Source organism: Thermobia domestica, chromosome 7, assembly GCF_964235325.1.
Source record: "Thermobia domestica chromosome 7, izTheDome1.hap1.1, whole genome shotgun sequence".
Taxonomy (NCBI): Eukaryota; Metazoa; Arthropoda; class Insecta; order Zygentoma; family Lepismatidae; genus Thermobia; species Thermobia domestica.
Genome location: NC_137460.1, coordinates 12,481,686 through 12,506,366, shown reverse-complemented (window position 1 = coordinate 12,506,366; position 24,681 = coordinate 12,481,686). Strand labels below are relative to the sequence as shown.

Genomic DNA, 24,681 nt, shown 5'->3' with positions numbered 1-24,681 from the left:
GACATATCACGTCTCATCATGTAGATTCTTCCAAAAGACGTAAGTGATCATAATGTCATTTACAAGAATTGTTATTTCAAACCGTTTCAGAGATACCAAACACTTGGATAGTGATTGTTATACTGCTTAAAATATCGTATTTATGTTAAATTTTTATAATGATTGGTGCTTTAGTTTGCTTATATAACATTACAACAATAGTTTCTGGTGCTTTTAATTACAAGTCGCAGTTCCATTATTTTAAGCAGTGTTGCCATCTTAAATGCTAGACATTATTCTAAATACAGTGAAAATAACGTAGCTAAACTGCAAAATATTTTTAAATTACACGTAATTTGTTTTATGGTACAACAATGTTTTCAAAAGACGATGTTTTTCACAGTATTATTAATGTTAATGTTAATGTTAATGTAAAAGTTTTGGTTCCAGCAATACATGTAAATGCAAATTGTAACTGAAATTAAATGTAACTGATAACTTTTTAGTAACACTAGTTGTTCCCCTTAGCCTTAGGCCTGATATACACAAAACCATACTTAATTAAAAGTTCTAATTACACCCTACTTACATTTCACTTGTTTTTTTGTTTGACTACCGACCACCTCAAACTCGATCCATACCATATAGCTATATGCAAATTATTTAAGGACTTACAGTTAGTAATACACACTGTGTTGATTTTTGGTTTGGTTTGGTTTAGTTTAACGTCCCACGATTATGCTAGAGCGTCTAAAGCAAACGTGGAGCTAATGATTATAATGGAATCCGAACGCCTTCGGTCGTTCAACTGTACCCCCACCGGAAATCGAATTCGGAACCACGCGAAACGAAGTCAAGCGTGGTAGTCGCTAGACCAAATGGAGGTCCTCATATTGTGTTGATTTAAATCATTGAATCAGTGTTGTCAGATTCAACACAAAGATCAAAAACTAGCGTTTCAGTGCTCCAAGAGTAGCGGATTTGAACTATTTGTAGGCCAAATGTGTAAAATAGAAAGAATTATTTGGCAATTAATGACTGGTACTAATAAAATTATTTTTAGCATGGGCTGGAAAATGTGCTGGACATATTGCAAGAAATTATGATCGATGGACAAAAACAATTCTAGACAGGATACCACGAGATAGAAACAGCCTAGGAAACGTCCTTATACAAGAAGGTTTGACGAAATCAAGAACAACTGGGGAGTGACCTGAAAAAGAATTGGTCAAGATAGATAGTTGTAGAGAAGACTTGGAAAGACCTTCATCCAGCAGTGGATTGATAATGGTTGATTATGATTATGGCTATGACTTTATTGTATCTGGACCTCAGAGGTAAACTAAACCAAGTCAAAATTTCGCAATTTTACAGAAGTGAAAATCCGGTTCCTTAACTAAGACCTATAGTACTGTTTTCAAACTATACTAAACAGTTACAAAGTAATAGGTTGCTTTTAGGCTTACATTATTACACCACTGGAAAGAACATAGTATATTTTTAAAAAAAGTATAGTTAACTCAATTTCGACCAAAAAGTGACTTAGCATAGTCTACCTCTAAAATTTAAAATTCACACACACACACACACACACACACATACATATATATATATATATATATATATATATATATATATATATATATATATATATATATATATATATATATATATATATATATATATATATATATAATTTTTTAAAAATAGACCATTTAGAATTATTTATCCTTACAATTTTTTATATCCACAAATTCAAGGTGAGGGATGTGTGATATTGATATATTCAGAAAGTGTTGACCACCCTACAGAATGTCGATCCTATGCCGTGTCGGTCCTGTGCCGTGTCGATCCTATGCCGTTTCGGTCCTGTGCCGTGTCGATCCTGTGCCGTTTCGGTCCTATGACGTGTCGGCCCTGTGCCGTTTCGGTCCTATGCCGTGTCGATCCTACGCCGTTTCGTTCCTATGCCGTTTCGATCGTATGACGGTTCTCTCCTATATATCTTTAAGAAAATAATTGTTACTTAATATTGCGTAATTATAAATAATGTATTTTTTATTATTTCGATCGTATGAAAGTTCTGTTGTCGATCCTATGCCGTGTCGATCCTGTGCCGTTTCGGTTCTGTGCCGTGTCGATCCTATGCCGTTTCGGTTCTGTGCCGTGTCGATCCTATGCCGTGTCGATCCTACGCCGTGTCGATCCTATGCCGTGTCGGTCCTGTGCATGTAACCCGCAGACGTGGCCAGCGAGAGTCAGATGAACTTTTAACAAGCTCTTGCTCGTTGGTATCTTACACGCAAACTTCCCTTCTATTTATAGTGACCTTCAACAAAGTAAAAATTTCAGTACAAACAATAATTATATAAACGTAATGTAATCAATGCTTAAGCTAAGTGAATTCAAAGGAAGATATTTACAATAGCAAAAGAAACAGCAATATCAGTTCATAAATTTATTAAACAACTTTGAAGCTTGAACAAGTCAATATTACTCACTACATTTTCTGCTTTTTCTTTCTTTCCTTTTCTTTCTTTCTTTCTTTCCTTTTTTAAACATCTGAAGTAATACACTCGAGTATCTATAGGCCTGAATAATCTATAACACAGTGTGTTGTTAATGCATTTCATTATTATATATTTATGTATGCTCAAGTATATTTTCGTAACACATTGATCGGTTTTGATTTACTATTATTATTATTTTGCTTGAAAGATAATTGTTTACTGATGACCCCATATAAATTTTGAGAATATCTCAAGGGAGAATTCATGCTTTTCGTAAACAGAAATGCACGTACGTATATTTTTGTTATGCTTGCACAGTTTACTGCAGTCATTCTTAAATTTGTAATTCTGGAGGGGGCCCCTAAATATGTATATATAATTGATACTTATATATAATATGTATATATATATAAGTATCAATTTAATCATAATTTGAAGTTATGATTAAAATGAACAAAAATTTCAAAATCTGAGTGTAAAATTGTCCCGACAATGTCGTCGTGATATGGTAGGTGGATACTTTATTCTCTTGATCTAATACATTGTTTTATATCTTTGTAAGCGTTAATCGTTATTACGAACGTTTCATTCGTTAGTTAATTTGAAGTGCAACGTCCCGTTTTAGCACCGATGCTACAGGGAATGCAGACCTCCAGAATGAAATGGGACATGAACTACTTTAACGCGTTCAATGCTCTCCATTTGCGTAACTCGAGGGAGGTAAGCCTCCTAGATCATCGTGCCTCCCTTCTCGAGTTACATGCCTGCCTCTGTGGGGAAAATTTTGTCTCGATATCTTATGTAGAAGGAAATGATGATAGAAATGATCGCCTCTGTTGCTCCCCCTCCCTCATGATATCGAATCCGGGTCTTGCCTCAAAGTTCGTCTTTTTAAATCGTACTATTGGATTTTTGTATGCAGAACCAACACAAGCTACTGTAGCCCTATATACTATTATTACATACTATTAATACTAAGAAGAAAGTACATAATAAAATCGCTTTTTTATAATTTAATTTAACATTGCATTTATTTATTACTTTTATGTAAAACTTACCATATTTTATGTTTATTTTGTCATGTCGCCTGCAAGCTAAAATCCATTTCTGGAGACATTCCCCCTCTTTTTGAGGAAATCTAAAGTATTTTATATTAGCTCCCTTAGTTTTTCTGTAATAATTACTACAGCCGTACACTGCACAGTTAGGCATTCTCGATATCATTTAAAAGAACAAAGTAACAAAGAATTTCCACTTTTCCCGTTGTCTCTTTGCAAACCAGATGGCATCACAGCCACGACAGCGCTCCAGGCGACATGCGCATGCAACCACCTTGCAGTCTTTCCACCATGGAGTGCTCCTTCCGAGAACTTAAGCAGTGTTCATTTTTTTTTCTGTTGTGTTGGTAAAAAAAAAAACACAAATCCAAAGACAAAGATAAAAGAATCCGAAAACAAATGCCACGTAAACCAAAATTTCAACTCTGTAAATAATAATTGTGCGCTGAAAAATTGTTGCTAAGGTTCGCCAAATAGTAATTAGACCATGGACTTTGTGGATGGGATAGGATTTGAATTTTTATGGGCACTTCAGCAAGTTAGCCCTTCACGTGACTAAAGGATGACGTCCCTCGGTGAGCACATAATCCGCAAAAGGAACAGCGGAAGGAAAGGAAGAAGTAATTAAAAGATGAAGTCATGGCCTATAAAGAACGTAGCATCCCAGCATTTGCCTGAGGGAAACCGTGAAATAACCTTCACGATGGCTGGCCTCGGGGATCGAACCTCGGACCTCCCGAATGCGGAGCCGTAACGCTACCACTGCGTAACGGCTGCTCGTTATTCACTGGGTGGGCTGATAAACTAATAATAATAATGCTTACAATATTCTATAATCTCAAATCATTGGGTTCACAGCAAACAGAAAACTATTTAGAGAAATACCTATATTTTGATTTTAAATCTAAGAAATTAAACAGAAAGAAATGTATGTACCGAGTTCTATATTGATAGATGGAATAGATATATATGAGGGGAAACGCTTGTATAACAATACACGCTTTCCCCCCATACCTATTCTGTCTATCAATACAAAACTTGGTACACACATTTCTTATTCCCTATAGTATTTTTAGAAATACAATTGGATTGTCTGCTTTTACCCGGGGTCATCCCAGAGGGGTCCAAAGTTGATGGAACGGATTTCTGGAGAGAATTTTCCCGACCTCCCAATTTCCCGACCTCCAAATACGTTATGGGCCCCAATAAAAAGCATCTCTGGAAAGCTTGTTTTATGCTGAAGAGAACGAACTATAAACCATAACTTTCCAATGAACAGTGTTGATGCAATAGCTATTTCGCTACGAGTCTACTATTTTCCTTATACTAACAGGGTTCATAGGCCCCAGGGACTTACTCCGTTGTCCATGGCACCTAATATTTTGTGCATGAACATATCTTTGTTATGTTTATCGAATGGATTAGGTTTAATTTGGATGTCCGGATGACACGTTCATGTCCGTTCCTTGTAAGAAGACGTGACAAACGAGGTAGAAAAAAAAAGCATCTAAAGAACTATAACATGAACACTAGCAATTATTCGAATTAAACGATAACAATAATATAAAGTTACAACAAAATAAAACTTAGCGGCAATACGACAACACTACATCCTCAGGAGATGTTGTCCATGTAGCGCGAGAGACGATAGTGGCAAAAATTTCATGTTTGGGGGATGACGACCAGGACAGAGCCTCGCGTTCTATTGGGAGGTGAAATTCGTAAATCAGCAAGGTCTGTCCCGAAACTAATGCGCCTCATTTTCTTCTGCCGCGACTATCCGTCGCACAGCTTTGCCGCTTGCACGGAAGGATGGATGGAGTCTTGGGAACACAACGCGACCAACACCAGTCGGCTCCGAGCTCCTGGAGAGTCACAGTGCCTGTTTCAGTGAACCCTTGTGTGAGTGCTAGGTCGAAATCAAGATGGAAAGAACTCTCGAGCAGCGATACGCGATAAAGTTTTGTTTCAACCAAGGCCGACATCTCACATCTCAACGCTTTCCGATCCACCTTACAGTCCTGATTTGTCCCCATCCGACTTCATTTTGTTCCCAAAGATTAAAAAATCCTTCAAAGGGTAGCTTTTGGGGACCGTGGAGAACATCAAGGCGGCTACGATGATGTTACTAAAGGACATTTCTGTGACGGACTTCCAGGGCACACATAAAGCATGGAAATTACATTGGAACAAGTGTGTTGAAGCAAGAAGGATGTATTTCGAAGAATACTGAGTAATTGTACGAATCGGTTCAATAAATTTCTTAAAATAAAAACGGGCGCATTATTTTCGGGACAGACCTTGAAGGTCTAGCTTTACGACTCCTCGTGATCACTATAGTAGTAGAACGCTATAAAAAAATCAAATATATCAACAAGAGTCTATAGTTAAATGATATTCACGACGTTAAAGCTTATGTTGATGATGTAACTCTGATAGGGGGTGATATGAGGACAATAGCAAGAAATGCGGAGGTTTAATTATTGCCTGCAGCGATATAGGCTTAGAAGTAAATGCAGGGAAAACTAAATATATGGAAATTCGCCGTGACCATAAGACTGTAAATCAAGGATACATTAAAATACCAAATAATACTTTCGGACTAAGTGGTTACTTTCAAATATCTAGGATCAACATTAACAGACCAATCATAGCACACTAAGGCATCAATTTCTTCACCTATTAGTAGTGTTATTTTCATTATAGTTATCACAGGGGTGTCATTTAGGGGGGCAGGGAGGGGCATTTGCCCCCCTGAGTTTGAGATGTATATAGATTTTATCAATAGAATAGTAGTAAATCAGAGAAAAATGCAAAATTTTAGTTATATCAAGGGGTCTTGTCCCCCCCCCCCCACAAGCAAAATCTGAAATGACGTTCCTGAGTTATCATATTTTATCAATCTTTTAGTATTAGTTCATACTTTCTATACTTGAGGAAAATAACGCTTCCGAACAGCAGAAAGTTGAAAATCTTCATCCTTGCAGGCAGTGGCGGATACAGAAGGTAAAAACTGGGGGGCAGCCAGATCCCACGCTATGATAGGCATATCACGAGTTTACTATAAACTTTCAAAGACATATAATAATAGCTTCAATTATTTTTGTCATTCAAAGAACTGGGGGGCCTAGGCCCCGGGCTATATTCGCCACTGCTTGCAGAGCGCAATGCCTTTGTTATAGAGGATTGCAATGTAGTAGATGATTATATTTTGTTCCAGGTCCGTATCCACAGGAGATCTAGGTGGGCCGGTGAACCTAAATTTTTACTGGCCCCCTAAAATGTTCACGGTAGGCTTGCAAATGAACTATAATTAATATGGTTGGATCGGGCCCCCCTAACGTCTTCCGCCCCCCTACATTTTTGATCTGACTACGGACCTCTTTTGTTCCATGGAATACATCATTGTTACTTGGCTTAGAGTACTGTCGTATACAAAAAATTATGTACCTAGGTCAGGGCGCAAAATTTCCGGTTGCTATTTCGCCACTGGCGACTAGAAAATTTTAAAGCTGGCGACCAATTTTCAGTAGGTCACTGGATGATCTGCTGAAAATTTCCACCAATGGCCCTTCACTTAAGAACTTCGATCCAAAAACTGCAATCGTCAACTGGTACGTACGTCAGTGCAGAGACAGAGAGAGAGAGAGTTACACAAACGTGAAGATATTTTTTAACATATATATGAATTTTCCAATTCAAAATTGATTATCCTGAATCTGTCTGGTTTTGAAATTTTATGCCCTGATGTAATCTCTTTCTTTGCCAAACCAAAGGTCACAGAAGGGGGGAAAGCTGTCATAATGTGTTCATGAGAGATATTGGCGACCATCATTTTTGGATTGGCGAGTGCGTCTGACTTTGAAATTTTGCGCCCTGACTTAGGTAATGCTCTTTCCTTCTCATACACTATAATAACCACATTTTTGCTATAAATTTTCTGAATGTTGACACATCTATTCTTCAGTACTATCTTTGCGTTTTGGAGTGTTTCCCTTATTAAATAAACATATCTTTTCTCCTATTATTTATAGTTTCTGCAGCGAAAGAAGACCAGAGCTACGTGGAAGTAATCATTGGAGTGCTGACAGCTCTCATGCTTATTTTGCTGATTGTATTTATCGTAATCCTTGTGCTGAGTCGGCGACAGAAGCTTCAAGGATCGCCAACAATTCTTAGGAATCCATTCGGAGTAACTATCAATATGAAGGTAAGTCTAACACACTTGCACTCAATATTTAATACTGTAGTTGAAAATCCAGATCAACTTAGAGCATATCTGATGCTCTATTGTTCTAACCTTATTAAAGTGTGACTCAAGGGTTTATCAAGCCTTTTGTCAAATGGGTATCTGTGGAAGCCTACCCTAATGCTGATCACATCACTTAAGAACTGAGGTAGTGAAAGTGTAAAACGTTACCTACTGAACTCCGAATAAAAAAGGCTATATTGACTCGGAACAATGACTCTATGTTACCTGTGTTGTGGTAAATTTTGACACATTCTTAAACTGACACTCTTGTTTTCCATCGGATTATGGAATAAATTGTTAAAATGGTGATGGTTTAATGAACTGCCTCACATGGTTACTTCGAACATGGAAATAACTACGTACGTATCTCTTTGTTATTAAGTGGTCGGTTAGGTGGATTGTGGTTCAGCATCCCTTTTTAGCAGCGAGACTATATGAGACGTGGATTTACATCTTAACGTGGGATCCGAACCACATTAGTTCCCGCCCGGAATCGGACCCAGGTCGCCCGGGTATATTAACCATGTAGCCACGAGAGAGCTTTATTATTAAATGGATATGATTATTATGAGGGATAAGTATAACATAAACTAATGATTCTGTGCCTTTTTGAACTGTGTGATCTTACTAATTTTAACCCCAAACTATACGCATAAGTCTCTACTCCCACAATACAGGATAGCCCAAAAGTGGGTATACACCCTGCATTGATCAAGTACAACGTTCTAGTTTATTGGTTTATTTGCTTCTACTGTACCGAGCTTAAGGTATAAGCAAAAAGGCATTAAGAACAAATAATAAAGAAACTAGGTCTACATGTTTGATAATAATAAGAAATAATATAACATACAGTGAGCCCGGTCAGCACGGGACTATACACCGGTGTATACCTACTTTTGGGCCACCCTGTATTCTATAAAATTTGGAGTTTTTCTAATAAATGTTCAGTAAAAATGTTATATAAATTGATAGAATGCACTTCCTCATAATTGAATGGCATGATTGGTAGCATATGATAATACTTCGGTGTTCAAACATTTGAATTTTAATAAATTTAATTGAAGCTACCGTTCAAATCAATTAGTTTTCTGAAATGTCTTCATTCTAATTTATTTCAGGACCTATTGATGAACTTGGCACCAGTAAACAATGGAATGGTGAACTTGAATAATAATCCACAGCCAAATATCCCATCGGAACCATCCAGCAATCCACCATCTTTATATTACGAGCAATATATTCCTCCTTCGGTAAACACCTACTATGGAACAACGAATTATACAAGAAATGGAAGTCTCAGAAATATTAAAAATATAAACGAAAAGAATTCAGGTAAGTTTACTTCAAATTCAGATTTGCTTTTATTATTATTATTATTATTATTATTATTATTATTATTATTATTATTATTATTATTATTATTATTATTATTATTATTTTGTGTACTACATTATATGAAAAATTAAATGGATATTCCGGTACAGGTATGAGGAATGCAGGACGTTCCATGTTGTGTTATGTGGGTAACGATTAACGACGAGTCGAGACAGAATTTTCCTGACAAAATTCGAGTCGAGATCCAGCTCTTCCAATAGAGAAATATACATTTTTCGAGTCGAGACATCACTTTCACAGCACATTTTCGAGACGAGACAGTCTCAAATTTTGTCTCGTCCGCATTCCTAATTGTAGTTCAAACATTGTGTAAATATATCTGCAATACTGAGCGAATTGTATTATTTATTAAACTCCGAAACTATGCTATGCTTAAATATAGGAAGTCTTATACAGGGTATCCGAGAAATATCCCTAACTCTAGGTTTGAGTACAACAAAAACAATGTTAGTTTAATTTTAGTTGCGGTATGTTAACACTGCTTTCATGGACACATATGAGCACTGTCTGGTGTCTTTTCTTTCAAGCATTTATTTGGTATCCCTGCTCTCAGAGTCACGTGAAGCATTTCAGTTGTGAAGGCTTGGCTATGTGAATGGTTTCAGTTACACAGTTGAAGAACGGTTAGTTGCATTTGTGCAGGGGCGGATCCAGAAGAGGAAACTTTTTTATTTATATATAAATAAAATATATGGTTTATTTTTTGACGCTCTTAAAAGTAGCTCTAAGTAGCAGTATTACAACCCACCGCCCCCCCCCAGAACTCCGTCCTGGATCCGCCCCTGCATGTGTGTACGCACAAATCAGGGGCGCCCGAAGAAAATTTTCTAGGAAGGGGCCGACCACCATAGTTGCTATATTACGTCTGGTATTTCTGGTATTTAATATACGTGGTTTGCTATATTACGTATACATTTTCTTAAGGCTATGGCACAAATGATGATTGGGAGAAACATCCGTTCGCTTCAGGGTGTGTCAAAGACAGATCGAAACATTTGCTGCCGTCGTACGGTCAATTGCGATGCCTCCAGTTAACTGTCTTTGCAAAAGAGCAGCTGAACTAAATGCACTTAACAATTCATAACCAAATTAAAACATATTGAAATATGAAGGCATTTACAACGATGTTTGTGTGAATGAATCAACTGACAACGACATGGAACATCGTGTTGAAGCCTGTTATGCTTTAATGATGCAGTTTCCAAATGCTGTGCAGTGATCCTAGTTTGAGGGAAATTTCCCGCTGCGTAGGGAGATTTAGCAAAGCATCTTTTAAGGGGAGAAAAGGGAGATTTTACGAATATGAGATAAAATGTAGGGAAATTGAGTTTTTCAGCAAATGTTTTATTACTAACCACTGCAGCAGAATGAAGAAAGACGGTGGCATTCTTTCCAGAATTCCACATACAAAGTGACAAACTTATTTTTTTGGCAGAAATGTGTCGCTTTATTGAACAATGTTGTTGTCAAATTAAAAGTAAACGAAACAGTACTAAATTCTTTAAAATACTAAATTCTTTATTCTCGTCGACAAGAGTACTTACGTATGTTCAGGAAAATATCTGTGTTTTTATGAGATACGTTCCACCCCTTAATGGACGCGTCAGACCAAAACTTTTTGAATTCAACCCTTCACGCGTAGCTGATTTCTCTGCACAAAAGACATTCCTCTGAATAATATATTAGTCATTGGAAGTGATGAAGTTATTGTAATGATAGGGACAATTTTTTTTTTTCCACTAAGTTTCAAGAGGATGTTCGAAAGGTTTTGTTAATGAAATGACTTGCCATTCCGCAGCATTAGTTGCGAGCAAGGCAGATTCAAAATTGCCGAGATCACCAGAAGAGCTCCTTCGAGCGGTTTCAAATTACGCGTCGGGTAGTGCTAACAGAAGTAATAACACAAGATCAAAAGCACAAATGTATGTTGTGGAGGTATGAGCACAGTATAATAATCCATAGATTCATATTAATACTCTATTTAAACAATGATATCTATCTATTTATCTATATCTATCTATGTATCTACCTATCATATATATATATATATATATATATATATATATATATATATATATATATATATATATATATATATATATATACGAAAATTAGGGAAAATTTATCTTAAAAGGGAATTTTTGAGCATTCTTGAGGGAAATTTTAACTTAAGGATCAAGCGTCACTAATGCTGTGTCTTGCTCACAAGTGTTATTTTGTGTGTGATTTTATTGCAATTCACCCGTGAGAAATGTGGTCTTGTGGTGTATGAAAAATCTTCATTACGTGCAAGAGTTGAAACGATATCCCTCTAATGTTATAGTATAGGCCGTGATGATATCACGGCACTTGTTCGAACGATACTATTTTTAGGAATACGTGAATGGCCAGTCTCATTTGAGACATGTCGCGAACATGGTTAATGCCTCAGCTACAAGAGAAGAGACTTGTGGATCGTATATGCATAGGTACAGCAGGACGGCACTCCAGCTCATTTTTCTCTTAAGGTGTGTAATTTCCTTAATGAACACTTTCCACACCACTGAATCGGATGTGATTTTCTAACGTTTTCATCCCAATTCAAGTAAAGATATGCTACATTGACTTGATACCTAATCTTTCGTTGCAAGCGCTGCTATCGGCTGAAGGAATTCCACTCGCTTTCTCTCGTTTAGCAACAGCTGAACCCTTATTGGCTCAACGCGTGGGTGTATGAGGGTGTGAGCGTTAGTTCGCATTTTTGCCACGGCTCAAGACATTTTGGCTCCACCATAGCTGTCAAAGCCCGGACTTTACAATACCAAACAATTTATTGTGGGAAATAATCAAGTGGCATCGTCGGTACAAGACAGATGAAGAATTGCGCGAACGTGCGGAGGAAGCTTTTGGAACGGTAACTTCTCAGATGTTCCGCAATATGTCAAGGAGGACATAGAGACGCATACATCGAATACGCCACAATGGAGCACATACAGATCCACTGCATACATACGTAGTTTGTGTAACCAAGTAAATAATATGTCCTAAGTAATTAAACTAAAATTATACTAACATTGCTGTCTGTGATGCTCAACCATTTGGGTAAGAGGACTTTTCGGACCTCCTGTAGAACGGTTATATCCGTCCGTTCGTCTGTGGATATGTATCAGAAAGGAAAAATGGTAAGAGAGAGCGAGAAGTAGTTTCGAAAAATTGATTAAGGGCCCCCGTGATTAAAGGCCCCTATTAGCCCTCTATTCGAGCAGAAAGTAATACAAATTCACCATTTCCGGTTTCTACAGTGATTGCTACAAATTCACCATTTCCGGTTTCTACAGTGATTGCTACAAATTCACCATTTCCGGTTTCTACAGTGATTGCTACAAATTCACCATTTCCGGTTTCTACAGTGATTGCTACAAATTCACCATTTCCGGTTTCTACAGTGATTGCTACAAATTCACCATTTCCGGTTTCTACAGTGATTGCTACAAATTCACCATTTCCGGTTTCTACAGTGATTGCTACAAATTCACCATTTCCGGTTTCTACAGTGATTGCTACAAATTCACCATTTCCGGTTTCTACAGTGATTGCTACAAATTCACCATTTCCGGTTTCTACAGTGATTGCTACAAATTCACCATTTCCGGTTTCTACAGTGATTGCTACAAATTCACCATTTCCGGTTTCTACAGTGATTGCTACAAATTCACCATTTCCGGTTTCTACAGTGATTGCTACAAATTCACCATTTCCGGTTTCTACAGTGATTGCTACAAATTCACCATTTCCGGTTTCTACAGTGATTGCTACAAATTCACCATTTCCGGTTTCTACAGTGATTGCTACAAATTTACCATTTCCGGTTTCTACAGTGATTGCTACAAATTCACCATTTCCGGTTTCTACAGTGATTGCTACAAATTCACCATTTCCGGTTTCTACAGTGATTGCTACAAATTCACCATTTCCGGTTTCTACAGTGATTGCTACAAATTCACCATTTCCGGTTTCTACAGTGATTGCTACAAATTCACCATTTCCGGTTTCTACAGTGATTGCTACAAATTCACCATTTCCGGTTTCTACAGTGATTGCTACAAATTCACCATTTCCGGTTTCTACAGTGATTGCTATAGTGATGAAACGGTAATAGATATTTTATTATACGGATTTACTACAGCTCATATAGCCAGAATGGAAGTAAGTAACAGCGCTTTCAAAGTTTTAACTGGAAGACCAATCGGAAAACGACCATTTTGTTTGTTTGTTTGTTAGGAAGACCTAGGCGCAGATGAGAGGGCGATATTAAGATGGATCTCGCAGAAATAGGAATACAAAGTAGAAACTTTAATCAGTTTGCTAAGGATAGAAGTCAGTAGAGAGCTTTTGTGAAGCGACATTGAGCTCCTCGTTCCATAGGACATAGAGTTATTTAGTTATAGATATACCACATTGACTTGATACCTAGTCTTCCATTCCAAGCTCTGCTATCGGCTAAAAGCATTCCACTCCCTTTCGCTAAGGCTCTCTCGCTTAGCAACAACTGAACCTTTATTGGCTCAACGCGTGGGTGTGTCGAGAGTGTGAGCTTTAGTTCGCCCTTTTGCCACGGCTCAAGACATTTTGGCAGCACTATAGGAAGTTTGTCATAGTTTCACAATATTAGGGGAAACTCACTTGTCTTATAAAGTGTGTATTTCTCATATCCAAGACGGCAAAGGAACAATCATAACGGAATATTTTTCTTAATATATACGTAGGTAGCATGGAATTGTTCATTAGGATGAAGATATATATTTAATTGCTTTCTTTCTTGTTATCATTGTTTGCTGTTCGTTTGAGCGTGCGTTTTTCATTATAAAACGTTGAAACTGGAAGAACTGAGACGAAAAATGGAACGTGAGCTGTTGAAAGGAGGGCAAGAAAACAAAGAACAGGAAATGTTTAGATGCAAACTAAAAGCTATATTAAAAGAAGGGGGCCCTTTTTTTTGACGAAGAAAAAATGGAGAGGAAAATCATTATGGCGCAAAGACAATGTCACGTGACTTCAGGGAATAAGATTGTTATTCGCATCTGGATCCCAAGGGACTCGGGATACTGTTTTAATTTATGGCACAGCCTACTTTGTGAATACTTTGTTCCTTCATATAACATGATCACTTTTTTTCGCTTTTAAAAGATTTTTTTTCAATGGCTGGTATGCAAATAAAGGATGCACTATGAAGAACTTTATGAAAGATACACATTTCTTGAGTTAATTGATACCGGTAACGTAAGTGGATCATCTTCTCCCAGTTTATTTTAAAGAATCCGCGGTGGCTCAGTGGTAGAGCATTCACCTTCGTTGCATGGGGTCATTGGCTCGATACCAGCTCGATCCAAGTGAACTTTATGATGGACAAATAGGGATGCGCACGAGACAAGTCGAGACAGGATTTTCCTGAAAAAATTCGAGTCGAGACACGGCTCTTCCTATAGAGAAATATACATTTTTCGAGTCGAGACATCACTTTTACAGCACATTTTCGAGACGAGGCAGCCACAAATCTTGTCTCGTGCGCATCCCTATGGGCAAACATGTGTGCGTGGGTTTTCTCGGAGTTCTCCCGTTTCCTCCTACTTCTTCATTCCACCTTTCCCTTCATTTCTCATCCTCACCGTCTCCTTTAGTCTAGCCGACATAAGCGTAAAATTTACGCAGATTTCATTTAATTTTTGTTTGTTTTTTTTTAAATCCAAACATCAAGGAGTTGTTTAAAGATTGTTTGAATATAAGAACCATTTCCTGCACTTTGACTTATTGCTGTATCATGAAACTTTATACATACTTTTTATTTATTTATTTATTTATTGGTTAACTTGTATTTACGTCATTTGCCAACAACGAAGTTGTATAGGACTAGATAAGGCACGTAGCCAAGGGGTGGGTCCCGGGAGTCCGGACCCCCCTTCAGAACCAGAAATAAAATTTAGGAAGGGTGAAACAAAAAGAAATGAGAAAAAGAAGAATCAGCCTTAAAAGTATAAAGCTACAGCAAGCGTTTGGTTGCCCTTTCTTATGAGGAGCTTTGTATGGAGGAAACTGGGAGGGGGTCAAGTTGAAAATTGTTATTCTATTATTGTAACGGGGCATTCCGAATTCCATCTAGCTCCAAGCTAATCCTATGGACTACAAATGACGATCGATAAACCGGTTCGATCGGAAGATTATATCTTCTTTAATACTATTGTTTATATTCTTTTACTCGAGATTCTTCATAGTTCGTTATTAAAATACTTACCAAGATATCCTCATTTTATTGTCCTAACAAACCAATATGGGTAATTACCAGTAAAATAGTTTAGAATCATCGAGCCCCTGATGTGATAACCGCAGTACATCGTCACGGACCTCCCTATTGGAAAATCCTGGCTACGTGCCTGACTAGATCTACAGTTTAAAGTAGAGGTGTTTGGTTTTGAGTTTTAAATACTGACTTTCAGTATTTTTTTGAATAATGAAAAATATCGAAAAACCGAAATATCGGTATAGGTTGGTGTTTTGATATTTCGGTATGGTTCAGTATTTCAATATTTCAGGATGGTTCGGTGTTTCGATATTTCCGGCATGGTTCGGTATTTCGACATTTCGGTATGATTCGTTTTTTCGATATTTCAGTACGGTTCGATATTTCGGTATGGTTCAGTATTTCGATATTTCAGTACGGTTCGGTATTTCGATTTTTCAGTATGGTTCAGTATTTCGGTTTTTCGGTCTAAGTAATACTGAAATTTCGGTATTCAAAAATACCAATACCAGTTTCGGTGTTAAGGTACCGGTATTTTTTACAGTCCTAGTTTAAAGCGGTATCTGAACCACTGTAGACCGTTCAATGCTTTTCCATTGAGGCACGCTCTAGCTATGAATAGGCACCAAAATCATGCTCTCTAACCACTGAAGTTGAGTTAAGGGCAGGGCATTTCAAAGCAAAGTAGTAATTGAAAGCGTCGTGGATTCCAAAGTAGTCTCGAGACGTCCTTCTGCAACTTAAAGAATATACCTACTATTATTAAGAGTCTTCATCCCGGCGAAATTAAAATACCGCTAATTTTACAGTAATTATGTGATATCTTTAAATAGATAAAAGATAATGGAAATGTGGAACAAGAGCGCCCTAGACAATATTATTTTACATGAGAAACCGTTATCACGACTCACTTATCTGCTTTCGATTTCGAGCCATTTTGAAAATCGGCATTTATTTTCGCGTTTCTAAACAGCTGAAAATGGAAAGCCACTAGGTGACTTGTGATAACGGTACCTCACGCAAAATAATATTGTTTAGGGCGCTCTTGTTCCATATTTCAATTATTTTTTTATCTATTTGAAAATATCACATAATTACTGAAAAATTAGCGGTATTTTAATTTCGCCGGGATGAAGACTCTTAACAGGGACTCCAATCTACAGACTGGCGCTTAAATCAGATCATCCCTCACAGTACAGATAATTTCCTACAGCACTATCTGGGCTGCAACTGATAATTTCCAGAACAGAATAATACACTAAGCAACGCTATGTAATATATGTAACAAAACACACAATCACGTAACAGTTTCGACACAATAACTGTCTTCAACAGACTTCCACTCCTTCTGCAGAAGCAGGAGTGGAAGTATGATGAAGACACAGTTATTGTGTCGAAACGTGATTGGGTGTTTTGTTACGGTACATATTATCACATAGCCTTGCTCAGTGTATTATTGTGTTTTAGTACAAAATGGAAACAAGGCCTGATAGAATAGTTATAATTTCCAAACGAAGAGTTGCATTAATATCGTATGGAAGAACTAGTATAAATACGATAGTTAAAATTATTGGATTTATCTACGACTATGACAAACAACAAATACTCATGATAAAGTTCTTCTCGGGCAATCAGCCAGGTGAAAACTGGTGGATAGGCCAACGTTTCGAGAGCTGTCATCGTTCTCATCATCAGGGCAATTATGTAGAGATCAGCGGATGTAAGTAATATATACTCTGGACTGGCGAAAACGCTGGTTCCTGATTGGCTGAAAATGTTGGTTCCTGATTGGCTGATCCAATCTGAAAACTGGAGCTGTGATTGGCTGGCTATGTTCCGTAGTCCGTGGTACTGATTGGCTGAGGGTTATCTGGATGTTTGTGTGTCGTTTTCTTTGCAGTGGTACTGATGACCGGGTTCCACAGGGGGCTGAGTTGAAATCCAGCGTCTCCATTAACGTTGTTCGGTTCATGAACTATGGCAAGAGATTCGGCTACTATCCTCGTCCAGTAATTGGTGCTCTTGGTATTATTTAAGGACACATCCATCATTACCAAGAGCACCAATTACTGGACCAGGATAGTAGCCGAATCTCTTGCCATAGTTCATGAACCGAACAACGTTAATAGAGACACTGGATTTCAACTCAGCCCCCTGTGGAACCCGGTCATCAGTACCATAGCAAAGGAAACGACACACAAACATCCAGATAACCCTCAGCCAATCAGTACCACGGACTACGGAACATAGCCAGCCAATCACAACTCCAGTTTTCAGATTGGATCAGCCAATCAGGAACCAACATTTTCAGCCAATCAGGAACCAGCATTTTCGCCAGTCCAGAGTATATATTACTTACATCCGCTGATCTCTACATAATTGCCCTGATGATGAGAACGATGACAGCTCTCGAAACGTTGGCCTATCCACCAGTTTTCACCTGGCTGATTGCCCGAGAAGAACTTTATCATATACGCCGCCAGGAAAGCTTCAAATCTTATAACAAATACTCAGTTGAATAGGTATCGTTTCTTCAGGAGAAGACGTAGCATTTTCAGTGGGACTCTGAATTAAACTAGTTTGTTGTAATGCGCTACAAAACGTTTACAGGATTAAAGCTCTATGAAAGAAACGTCCCACATGAATTTTGAAACACATGAGTGAGACAGCTCCAAAATACACGTGCACTATTTCTATAGGTCATGCAATAGGCTCATTTTTCGTGTCTTGGAAATCTATTTATGCTAATGTTGCAAATGTTTTTAATTTCAGAATTAAACAGTTGAGAATAATAATATTTTTAAGCTGAGACGCCACTCGTTACGTGAATCATTATCTGAGTGAACAATTAGGTGAAAGATTGGTTGGTTGCAGAGAACCACCTTTTAGCCCTCCATTTCTTCTAAGAATGTGGATTAACAGTTTTCACTACTATTACTTCCACTGTTCCTTATTTTTTAAAATAGCTCAGTAATAACAAAATAATGTAATTTTGAGAAGTCAGCCACTTAAATCAACTATTTGTTGCTTCCAGGATCTTTTGTATAATGCAATAATTGAAGGGTTGGATGCAAAAACCAGGTAGGTCCAATTTTTTAACGAATTTGACATTTTCACGCGTTCCAGTAGGAAAAAATCACTCTACATTGAGTACAAGAATCATGTGGATCCGATAATTATATTCAGTGTTCTAATGCGAAGGAGGTACTTACATACAATGTTCATCGTGAAGTTAGAGCAAGAAACAGGAAGCTGCTGAGAAATTTCTAAAAGTGGACTTACCTGGTTCTTGCATCCAACCCATCAATTTGATTGCTAAAGAATTGACGTTATATGCCGCACACCCGGATTCCTTTTCTTTAAGCCTAACCGCATATTGACCAGAGGAGAGGACACCCAAGCCTAGGTGTAGTGCAGGAAGGAAACTATGAACAATGCATTAAGCCCTCGAACTGCGGGGTGACATCCAGAAGTCCTAAAGTGCAGAAGTCCTAAAATGCAGAAGTCCTAAAAATATGGGCACTAGACCTAAATTTTAGGACTTCTGCACTTTAGGACTTCTGCACTTTAGGACTTCTGCATTTTAGGACTTCTGCACTTTAGGACTTCTGCATTTTAGGACTTCTGCACTTTAGGACTTGTGCCTTTTAGGACTTCTGCCGTTTAGGACTTCTGCCGCGATATGATTTTTAGGACTTGTGCCTTTTAGGACTTCTGCCATTTAGGACTTGTGCCTTTATCATTCACTTGCTTTAGTTCTGAAATTCGCCACCACCACACGAAATTGGGACGATGCAGCAACTAGTTGGCAATAATGTTACGAACGTATCTAATTCCAACAGTAACAGCTATATTTGTACTACTAAGATCGTTATTATCACTATCTGTTCTGCACTTATACACGAATTACATAATACAACCTATTTCATTCTAAGAATTAATTATATAATTTGTTAAGAAATTCGTTTCTTTCGAATGGAGATACGAGAATCCCAAGACAAATTCCTAAAACAAAAATAAATAAATAATAAAAAAATGTTTAAAAAGCATATTTTACCAGACTTCTGAAACCAAGCAAACATTCAGAATTGCAATATATACTGTGCGGAGCGTATTTTATTAAGAGTAGGACAAAAATCCACCAAAGTTTACTTAATTAGGACAAAAGCTCACTAGAAATTTCACGAGTGAACATTAAATACCAACTGTATACATAAAGATTCCACGTTAATCAGTATGTGGACGTCTCATATAGCCTCACTCCTGAACGGGACGTTAAACTCAGAATCAACTCATCTCAACTCAAAGGAATTTTGTTGAAAAAAAAAAATATAATTACATAGAATCACTCAACTAAGAATCTAAAATTGTACACAATTCCTTTTAAGACTGTAATCACATCGTCAGATTTGTAATTTTCACAAACGTTGTTCAGTCTCTTCGTAACACCGGCGTATTTTTTCTTTGTTCTGACTTCTTATCCGCCAATTAACTTATTTTTTCCATTTGAACAGCACTAACGAGACTTATGGAAGTGTAATTTACTGATTTGAATGAAAGTTTGCATACTTGTAGAATATCAAAAATAATCGTCACTTTTTTTAATTTTATTTTTGGCAATGGTGCGGGTTTAAGGGTAGAAACCACTCTTTGAACGTTAGAGGTGGCCTCCAAGCATAAACAGAAAGCAATCATTAAAATAGAAGATTAAATGATACGACCAGCTTACTGTCAAGGAGGTTTTAGGACAGGTGATTCAGAACCTGACGTTGAAATTACAAAATTCAAATTGGCGGATCTAATATGATGATTACAATTACAAAGTCTTCTGGTTTGAAATTTTCTGCATTTAGCCAAGAACAATTATAATTGGCAGGGGCTACTGAGAGAAGGTGCAGACTGATTTGAAACTCCTTTTTGTACTTATTTTAACAGAACGTTTGATTAAATCTATAGCCAAAAAGCTAGAAGCCAATGCCAATGCACTTGTCGCGAATGTGAAGCAACACATATTGGAAAATTAAATATTTATAACTCTGGTCAATAGGTTTAATTTTTAAATGCAGACGGGACGTATTCTAGTGTTTACAGGGACACAAACAGTAGAAAGGGTGGTACAGTCAGTAAATTCTATGACTCGTAGCTACATCATACAACCTTCAATTTCTGCAAATAGTGTTTTGTTATCACCACTTTTAATTGTTTTGTAGGAAAACAATGGAACATTTGGTCTTATAGTCCCACACAACCTCTTTAAATTTGAAGATATCCTTGTAAAAGCATCAAATCCGGAAAAATTAACATCAAGTCTTGTGAGATCATGGTTCCAAGAGATTTTTCTTCAAGCGTCTAATGCAAAGTCCATTTTGTTATTAGTTTCGTGGAGTGGTCACAATTCAACTTTGACCTATTTTAAGAACAAAAGAGAACTCATAATAGAAACAATTTCTGCAGGAACAACTGGTAGGATTCAGCCTCTTGTTGTGTTCTTTAGGCCGTTAAAAATTTTCTTGAGACATTTTTCTGACACTGTCCTTCTCTACAACTATAACATGAATTTACATCTCCGTAATAATATAATTAAGATCTCATCACTGATTCATAATCAGTTTTCTTTTCCTAGATTTGCTAATCTTATTGGGTATGCATGATATAAAAGCTGTTATTGGAAGAAAAATCATCTGTGTTTGAAAATTTTCTTTCAAAGATTGTGCAGCATTTTGCGATTTGTGCACAGTTATTGCCGTAATGAGGTGTGTGTGGTGTACCCAATGTTTATGCATCACACACTTTTTTACTATATATCATTACCGTAAAACGTTTTCCCAATCAATTAATAATTATAACATTTGAGGATATAAGAAGTTCTGACATAGAGTGAAGCGAGGGGACTCACTATAAATAAGTAACCCTTGCCAATTACAGAAACATTTAATTTTTATTTTATTTATTAATTTATATATTCTACTTCGTGAATTTATTTCTCCCTAACGAATAATTTTCATTTTGAAGAGTGGACGTTTCGGTGTAAACATTAGAACTTTTACACCGAACAAGCCTCACACCTAAACGTCCTTACACCGAGCAATCCGTACACTGAAACGCCCTGCACCAAAACGTCCTACACCGAAACAGCCGTATCCCAGGAGTAGTTAATTACGAATATGACAATTATTTGCTACAGAAAGACTTCTGTACAAGAAATATATGTGTAAAAATAATTTACTTCAAAACAACACAAGGAAAGCAAAATTTATGACGTACATAACTAAAACACAATATTATGTTACTAATATGAAGTCATTGGTGTGGAAATAGAGAAAAACAGACATTATGAAAGATCTGGGAATCACATTTGGTAGAAAGTTAAAATTTTGTCAACATAGAAATATATCATGGAAAGAGTAAGAAAGGACAATAGGCTTCATTTATTTATTTATTTATTTATTATTTCAGAACGATAGAATATGTATTTATACAAATAACTTATAAGAACTAAGGCTCTGTAATATGAAACAGTATATCTAAAACTTGACTAACAGATTGACAGTATTCTTCTTACGGACGCGATGGTAGCGCCACAAGAGATTTTTAGGACTTCTGCACTTTAGGACTTCTGCCTCGGTATGATTTTTAGGACTTCTGCCTTTTAGGACTTCTGCATTTTAGGACTTCTGCACTTTAGGACTTCTGCATTTTAGGACTTCTGCACTTTAGGACTTCTGCACTTTAGGACTTCTGCACTTTAGGACTTCTGCCATTTAGGACTTGTGCCGCGAAATAATTTTTAGGACTTGTGCATTTTAGGTCTAATGCCGTTTAGGACTTCTGCATTTTAGGACTTCTGCCATTTAGGACTTCTGCCGCGTCCCCGAACTGCGTACTCACCTAAGCACACTGCTAGAGAAAATGATTCTGCAACACTGTGATTGAGACACGCTTGCCTTAATATTTACCCGGACTTATTTTGCCTCTCCCTGCCTCGCCTTGGCTGTCCTGTCCTCTAGAACTAGCTTAAAACAAGGCATGCAAGCAGTCACTGGTTCAGGACCCATTATACAGTGAAATGGGGATGTGATTTAGAAGAAAGCTGAACTTGTCTCTTTATTTAAAGATACCAGCCAAATATTCGCCTTATAGAACTGAGTGACGAAAACACTGGAGAAGCTTCAGTCAGAATTATTAGTTGCCGATCTGAACTCAAATCGTCTTGATTGCGAAGCAAGGATGCTGCTCATTCAACTAAGTTCACTTCTCACATAAATTGATATTTTATAGTACTAATCGTGGCAGATTTCCATGTAAAATGGTCAAATTACATAGTTCGTATCTATACAAAATGAAAATGAAAATTGTTTAGGGATGGCCAGAACCGGTTCCTGGTGGAACCGGTCTTCTCCAGTTCTAGAAGATCCGGTTCCGGAACCGGTTTTTCGGATCCCGGTCTGGAACCGGTTCCCAATATCCGGTTTCGGAACCGGGTTTTCGGATCCAGGATTGGAACCGGTTCTGAAAACCGGATCTACAAGAACCGGTTCCTCGCGGAACCGGAACTTTGTGGCCATCCTTAAAGTTGTTTCGTTTGTTCATAGTAGTGGTGTACTGAAACCCAAAGAACGGATTGGACACTAATGGACATCGCTTCCGTGTTTTATTTATTTATTTCAATAAGCGCTGTATTGTTCGGTATTTATGAGCTACTCGTAAATCATAACGTTTCATATTCTATTTTCTTAAATGATCCAGTAGATCAGTTGTTTCCATACTCGGAGGCTCCTTTGATAAGAGCATCAACGAGCAATATCGTTGAAATAGTTCTTTCTAACTGGTAAAGCGTCAGAATTTATTTTATTTTAGTTTATTTTCACAGTAACCAAAATTTTGTATTGAACAAAATTCAAACTAAACACTGAGATTTTTCTCCAGTTCAAATAGGTTTAGCAATATGAACTAAAGGAATGACAAAAAAATATTAAAATAATAATGAAAAAATTATACAACTGTCTTTGCAATTTATACAAACTCATCTCGCTGAAAATGTTCCTTCTTTTTCACGCGGAAATGATATGAAATATTTGAGTTTAGTGTTCCTTTAGGCTAAGGGAGACGAGTGATTAGGGCAAGTGAATGATGATAAGAAGAACCGGTGGAATGAAAATGTGCGAGGAAACGAGAGTACTCCCGGAGGGCCCACGTATATGATGTTGTCCACCGCAAACTTCCTTGGCAGGGGATTGAACCAGAAACCCAACCCATCGGAGACAAGCACTCTCTTCTCACGTGAAGAAAAGACTTAGGTAAAATAATCACTACACCTTCCCTCTTAGGATACGCTTTACAATGAAAGCACTATGACAAAAGTACGTAATGTCTCCTCTTTCTCAGCCCAATTCTCAGCCCTAATGCCGGTGAGGCTGAACTTGGACTTAAAGGGCATCGATGAGTGCCACTATTCATCTCAGCGAATCAGGAAACTGTGAATTGGTCACTAAAAGCGGTCGTTTACAATTATTATTTCTTTTTTACAATTTTATGTGCAAGCCCCTACCATGTCGATGGGGGACGCTATCGGCGGGATCACTATTCATCTTACCTAACCCGGTAACTTTGGATTGGACTATCGGTCGTTTTCGATTATTTTTATATGTCACATCTTCCTAGTTCCATGCCGAAAATTGTCCATGTGATATCATAAGACCTTTAGGAGTCCTAAGATTCATAATCACACCAAGTATCATTTTTAATTTGATCAGTAATTATTGCACGATGAGGTAACCCAAAATCACAGTCTCTTCTACATTTATAACCTTGCTAACATTTTTTAATATATATTTTTTAAAACAAAATAACGGCATAAGTTATTTAAGAACTAATTCTACGATATTATTTCACTGGAGCGTGAATATGGATTATTATTGGTATATGATGTATGATGTTCTTCGCTGGGTTCTCAGTGTATACCTAAAGAAGCTAAAAATAGATATTAATTAATAAATTATTCAACACAGATTCATCCGTATCTCAAATCAAACCTGAGGTTACATGCATTCATTTTCGTTCTAACGACACGAAAGTGTGTTTCCGAAATTAATTTCAACAGTGAAAATTCAGTGAATGCTGAGCTCGGATTAAAAAATCTTGAATGGTTGCTTGAGCCGCTGAGTTTCCATGTAATCGGCATCAAAGCTAATGAAAATTCCTTTTTTTAAAGCC

General features: G+C 37.3%; 1 protein-coding gene across 1 annotated transcript in view; it reads left to right on the top strand.

The window, feature by feature from the left end:
* LOC145689861 (discoidin domain-containing receptor 2-like) overlaps positions 1-24,681 on the top strand; it is a 563,912-nt gene that overhangs the window by 468,597 nt on the left and 70,634 nt on the right. Inside the window, exons 10-11 of the mRNA XM_081764129.1 lie at positions 7,582-7,757; positions 8,918-9,131. Of these exons, the coding sequence (XP_081620255.1) occupies positions 7,582-7,757; positions 8,918-9,131 (390 nt within the window). The remainder of the gene's footprint in view (positions 1-7,581; positions 7,758-8,917; positions 9,132-24,681) is intronic.